A 7,002-nucleotide genomic window follows, 5' to 3' on the forward strand; every position below is an offset into this window, starting at 1 on the left:
CTTTTCTTGTGGCTTGTAGGCTACCCCTGGAGGTTTGTTTTCCTTGGAGGAAACTTTAAAAGGATTGCACTAGGCTATAACTGTGGCAACCTGCCTGCACAAAATCAAAGGGAGAAAAAGGGAAGAAAAGCCCTTTGTTTACGCTATTACCCTGTCTGGACAGGACCAGGGGAATCCAAGAGAGTAAATTCAATACCGAGCAGACAGTGTACTAGACAGTGACCTTGACAGTGCTATGCTCAATTTACCAACTTTTTTTTTTGCAGCAAAATACCAAACACATTTTTCATTTTGCACAATGAGAGCACTATAGCTCACTATCAGATAATGACATCATCGTTGTGATAGACGCACTGAGCAGACAGCAGTAGTTTGAATGTCAATTGTGGATCTGTTGGAGCAGTGGATCGGAGGCGTGGAGTGTGGAGGCAACGAGGCGCAACACATGGCCTCTTTCTCCGAGGTAAAGTGGTGACTTAAGTCTACACATTTGGACGGGCCATTTTGTTGTAAACATCACACTGGACTGTTTTGCTTTTGGACATTTTTATTATAATAACACGAGAAGCCGTGAAGTGATACTAAGTCACCCCAACGCTCCTCATGACGAGTGTAAATCTGAGTCACAAGATATAACATTGGGTTGATGTTGTGCTGCATTGCGAGACACACTAACTAGATGCAAGTATGTGGAGTGATTGGAGAGGCTATGTACAGTGAGTCCAAAGGACAGGATGAAACCGTAAAGGATCCTTGAGAGCTTCTCCAGTTTTAAAATTGATATTCTTCTTTCTATTTCAGGGTAGAGCTAGGCCCGGTGCCTTTAGGTTAGATAGGCTACATGGTCACAAGTGACAGATAGGGCTATCAAATATCGGCCGAGTTGCAAATCGCTCCCAAACCAATGTTTAAATGAATGCTAATGTTCTCACATAACACTTCATTGGCAATTTTGTAGTACTCGACTAGCGCCATTCAGCACACATGTGCAAGATATTACTGTAGCCTTATACATTTCTATTAAGTAGCCCTAGCCTCATAATATTAATATTATTAATTAAATTAGTCTACTTATTTAGATTATTTGGACTCATATGAATAATTTTATTTTCAGGATAGCCCCATGTGTCGGAAGACGATATGGTTACTATTTAAACCAGCGCAATAGCTATCGCGCATCTTGGAATGCATTCATATTATGACTTTAATGATGTTGTAACATGTCACTTCAAGATGCCATAGCCTAAAACGGTATTATATGTTTATTCTAGTTTATTGATTCTATTTTGTACTTTTTTATTTTTTAAATAGAGTATTTGAGTTCAATATCAAGTTCAACCCACTGTCAGACACGCTGTGGCGTGAACTTGAGTGGAATGACGCCGACTAACAGGCTAGTGCGTTAATGTTAATATTTATTTATTTAGCCTATTTTCTTTTTTGGGGGGTTCTAGCCATTTCATAATTCCGTGTCCTTGTTGAAATCAAACTTTTAACCTGCCATAATGATGAAGGCATATGCACAGCTCACCACTCTTAAGTTATTAGACTGCAACTTTTGAGATCTAGCCTATAAATCGATTTGGTCTAGCCTTGGGAGTCGCTTAGAGAACAGGATAGAGGTGGAAGTATGAATTTATTCAGGAAAATTTGGATTGCCAGAAAATACCACTGGGTTGACATTAAAAAGATATACAATTTTGGAAAGTATTTCCTTTTTTTTTTAATTAATAGGGAGTCTGTGGACCTGAGGAGAGGAATGCGGGAGGCACAGGTCAATCATAGGAATATTTTTTGAGAATGATGGTTGGGCAATTTGATGACTGAAGACCACATTGGAATTAATGCGCCAGCTATTGGCAGAATGCCTGAATCCTGGGCGTATCATGGTGAAGTTTTCTGCAGAAAGGGTGCACTGTGGGGTATTGCTTGAAAAGCTTTTTGTTTGTAAAAGAGGCTTTTTTGTGTCAGAGGCATGACTACAGTATGGCATGACACATATTTGTTCAGTAACTTCAGAGTTGCATCCACAAATCAACTAATTAGCGAGATATAGAGCAGAGAGAGTCTCCGCTGATTGAATCAGTTAAGTGCCCTCTGCTATCTTGTAAAATTCATATAAAAGAATTGTGAGAGGTATAACAATCCCACCAGAGTTTGGCTGCGAACATTTATAGGAGGTATCTGTTAAAGTTGTTCATGTGAGGTGTACTAGAGAATATTATGTGAAATATACCCTCTTAAAGTAACCTTATAGAATATCGTCCTCTTTTACAGAGCCAATGGCTTCAACCTGCTGACCCCGTTACTGTAAATATGAGTAGAGAGCAGCAATGAGCATCAGTCTTTTCTTAAAACAAGCTTGTAAAACAGGGACATCACAGCTTTATGTGACATGGAATTCAACCGTAATTTGCTAGAAAACAAGATGTCATATGCACCCTCTCCTTCAAGAAAAATAAATAGTTTTCATAAGAAATAGCATTAAAAAAACTTTTGCCAGCTTATAAAGACACTAAACGAGGCCATGGACAGTTCCACGAGTGTAAAAAGAGAAGCAGCCTGGGCTACTTTTGGGCTCTGTATGACTCTAGTGAAGAAAAACAAGATTCTACATTTTTAATAAAACATTTATAGTATTTTTAAAAAGCATATAAACCTCTGTAATACAGAAGTTAATGTTTTGTTTTGTCTGAGATGGACCAAGTGGGTGGTACCATGTGTAGCAGAAGTTAGCCTGGACACGTGGTTTGGGGACAACCAATCAGGTGCCCTTCCAGGTTTAACTATGTTAAATGTCAGATTGCAATAAACTAGAAGCTGTTGGTCGGGCCCGCGGAAATGGGCGAGCATAATCTCCTTAATCCAGGGTTTGTGGGACCTTTGGTAAACATCCACACTGGAGACACATTTTACTTTCCGAATTTTAGAGCCTCAGGGGGACAACTGGCGGGGCTACCGTCTCTCTCCTACCCGAGAAGGGACAATGTTTGCTCCCTCCCGTGGAATCCATCGGAGCCGTGCAATGGATACTCTCAATCCTACTTTAGCAGCCCCGTGTCTATTAACCCTTCTTTCAATCGGTCGTGTGAAATTACCAGACCAGAAGAGGGTAAATGTTATTATAGCAACGGCAACGGAAACAGGGAGACCTGTTCAGGTGGCAGCAGCCTCAAACGAGAGGATAGGGCGAGAGACACATCATCCCTAACATCTGACCACGGGATGCACAGTGGAATGGGCAGCACAGCCGCCTTTTCCAAATATGATTATGGGACCGAGCAGCTAACGCAAGACCCGCCATCCTGTCAGTCTCTGGAGTCCGACTCCAGCTCCTCTCTGCTCAACGAGGGGAGCAAGCCTTCATCCAGCGATACACAGACTCTGGTGTCACCGGGAAACCATTCAGGCAACATAGCTGCAGGCGGAGGTGGGTCCCATGCTTTTAATCACAATAATTAAAAAATCACTTCTCACGTTGTTGGTATGAATGCTGCACATAGCTTATCTCAGTTATATCAAACCCTCCTTAGAGCTCGTTATCTTGATGCACAACTTGCTGTTTAGATTAGCCTGCAGGGCACTTGCGTGGTGTGCGAACGCCGCTAGGGGTTGCCCTAAAATACTCCACACGCCATGTGGTTGTGTACAGTTATAGATAACCTCACCAAACCATATTACCTACCAAGCATTTAACAGGCGATCAGTCCTGGTATTGCACTCATGTATCTTAAACGAGGGACTGTGATTGAGGCCTATGAATGGTCGATTTTGGTCTATTGTTGCACTTATAGTACACACAAATTAGTGCAGTGATTTAAAGAGGTGAGCCGCTTTGGTTGACTGCATCAAATGGAGAGAGTTTTCTTTTTAATGACTCGTAAACAGAATTAATATCTGTCGCTGTGTACTCAAGAGTCATTTAATATGCTTTGAAACTCGCAAATAAGTAGGGGTATTTGCAAGCACGACTTAATTATCACGTTAATGTAACTTTAACTGCAACAATAAACTTGCTGTGACATAAACCACTGTATATTGGTGGTCTCTGTATAGGAGGTTGAAAAATAAAAACTTACGTTGTTACTAGACTATGTATAGGCTGCAAACATTACACAAAACAGGACAAAGCCTGGTGCTCTTGAGAGTAGCGAAGTCCAGACAGAGATCAAAACAAATCCAGTTTGGCTGTGTGTGGAGGAAGTCTCAGTTTGCTACCAGTGGCGTCAGTTCACTAAATTCTAAGGTCTAGCAAAGTCCCTGCATCTGTTACAATCAATATCAAAACTTTGAAACCCTGTTATATTGACTTAATTTCCGGGGACAAGTGGAGCAGTTCCTGATGATTGACAATATATGATTTTGTCAATTTGATAAATAGTTAGACCTAGACTAGCCTGTCTTGCGCAGACGCACACAGCACAGAGAGAAATGAATGCTCTTTTAATTTCATTCGTTTTTTTTTTAGATATGGCTTCCAAATCGTGTAATAGGAAATTCTCTAGTATAATGGTAAAAGAAAACCCTATAAGATCAATTTTGGACTCGCTTAGGATAAGGCAAGTGCCCCACCTTGCCATGCCCAACTGACGCCCTGTAGGCTCCTCATAACCTTGGAGGTGACCGTGATTTTGCATCTGTGGTGACTAATCCCGTTGTATGCCCCCTCCCTCTCCAGGTGCCCCGTGGTACCCGATGCACACTCGGACCAGAAAGAAACGTAAACCATATTCCAAACTTCAGCTGGCTGAGCTAGAGGGTGAATTCATGCTGAATGAGTTCATCACCAGGCAGCGGCGGAGGGAGCTCTCCGACCGCCTGAACCTCAGCGACCAACAAGTCAAGATTTGGTTCCAGAACCGCAGGATGAAGAAGAAGAGACTCATGCTGAGGGAGCAAGCTTTGGCCTACTTTTAGAGATGCAGCAGAAGGTGAATCGATAGGCAGTAAAAGCCAAGCCTTGTACGCTCCCCTAGGTCTTCTTTAAATGCATGCACTCATCTATCCATCTTTTACATTGCAGGCAATTATTAGAACAATTTCAGATTTTTTTAAGGTGCAGGCTACATAAGCCCAGAGCAAACCAACATCTGACATTTGTTTTCAAAACTTAGGAATCTACATAATGTTGTCAATAAGACTGCCTTCATGGTTTGCTATTAAACCACACAAAGTTGTGAAGTTATGTTTTCTCCTGCCACAGAGAATACGATTCTTGGTTTCGTGAACCTTTAAAAGGCTTTAGACACCCTAAATGCTAGTCAGACGAAATATGACTTCGAGGCAATAGTCCAGTTTCGGATGACACATAATAACAGCTTTCATTTTGGTCCCCTTGGTAAGAGAAGATGAGGAGGAAGCGGGGCCACTTGTCAAAATCTTAACAAAATAGGCCTAAAAATAACAGTGAGGTCAGAGAGACGGAGAGGCCTGAATTGGCAGGCTGGAGCCGCATCCGCGCAATAATTTCACTGAGGGTGTGAACTGATAAAGATGAATATCTCTCCCGGTTGCTCAATACATCCCCAATCATCAGTTGTTGGGGAAGCGGAACATCACCCTTATCTCCTTTCCATAGTTTTCGCCACGTGTTGTGGGCACGTTCACGGTCACGGACAGGAAGTCTGACTCCAGGCTGCATGAGGAAAGGGAAAACTAAAACCGCAATATCCATACCGATATCTTTCTGACTGAGCTTTGAAAAAAATATTTGCCATGAATTTGTTCATGTGCTAACAACTTTCTAAAGGTATTGTTCTTACTTTTATTGCCTTTCAACATGTCTTAACCACCACCAGAGAATCCTGCATGGGTTGCATTTCTTTAGTTGAGTGAGATCACCGTTTGAACACGGTTTTGAGCTGCTATCAAAAGTCAACGTCCACTTTGTGCCAATTAACAAATAGCCTATTCCACAACAAAATCGCTGGGCTCTCTAATTCAAATATTCAACAGTAGTTGAAGTAACAGTAGTTACTTGGTGCTCATACTGAAAATTAATATGTAGAAATTTAGAAAAGTTAATAATAGGCCTACGTGCACCCTCAATTCCGGGGCGAAATCCAGTGCATCATCTGTCATGTATAATGAGTAGGCTATAGCAGTGAAATGTATTTGCAGCATGTTATTGATGTGAAATAGCTATAAGCGATGTTCTCCAAGCCACTTTTTTCTTTGACTTTTTCTTTTTTTTTTTTTTTTTAATCAAAAGTGATCAAAAGCTAAAACAAATAAGAATCTTGCCATTAAGGTCTACAAATAATGCATTATTATTATTATTATTATTATTATTATTGTTGTTATTATTATTATTATTATTATTACTATTATTTGGGCTTAAAGGACGGATGGCCTATTAGGCCGATTTAACGTACTTGCTCCTCGCAATGTGCTCTATGTTGTCTTTCCTTACCTTGTACTCGTGTATAACTTTGTAAAATGAAATTACATATGATACTATTTACATCCTATTTGAGGATCCCCTATCTCTATGTAATAGTGTTTTATGTTATTGCTCATCTTGTACAATATCGCATTCCATATAGCCTATTTGTGGTTGTAAGGGTTCGAAATGTAGGCCTATTATGTTATTCTGCCATGAATGGATATAAGAAATGGTATGCAAGAAATTTTACCGTATTGTTCTCATGACATTTGAAGAAACCCTGTTTCAATGTAGTAGCTGTTTGTTATCGTTCTTTTATTTCGTCCCTCATTGCATTCCCTTCTTTGCGCTTGTAAGGATTGCAACGTTGTCTTGTAAAAGTAATAATGATATGAATGTATATGCGTAAGGTCTTCAATAAACAGAATATTTGAAACGTTTATTGGTGTTGTTACCTCAGTCTCATTCGGTTGCTACTCCGATAGCTGGGTCTCAAATCAGTGTTTTTTGAGTGCTGACTGGTAGGATTATTTTATTAGAAGTGACCTGTAACACAGTTTAAAAGATACATGTGTCCAACACAGTAAAATGAAGGATTCTTAACATTATAGGGGCAT

General features: G+C 40.5%; 1 protein-coding gene across 1 annotated transcript; it reads left to right on the top strand.

Annotated features, from left to right (window-relative positions):
* The first annotated feature begins 2,841 nt into the window (after positions 1-2,841).
* hoxc12a (homeobox C12a) lies at positions 2,842-4,917 on the top strand. The gene is made up of 2 exons (XM_071923945.2): positions 2,842-3,430; positions 4,679-4,917. The coding sequence occupies exons 1-2, from the start codon at positions 2,842-2,844 to the stop codon at positions 4,915-4,917; spliced, it is 828 nt and encodes a 275-aa protein (XP_071780046.1).
* The last annotated feature ends 2,085 nt before the right edge of the window (positions 4,918-7,002 follow it).

This window comes from Centroberyx gerrardi, chromosome 14 (genome assembly GCF_048128805.1).
Source record: "Centroberyx gerrardi isolate f3 chromosome 14, fCenGer3.hap1.cur.20231027, whole genome shotgun sequence".
NCBI lineage: Eukaryota > Metazoa > Chordata > Actinopteri > Beryciformes > Berycidae > Centroberyx > Centroberyx gerrardi.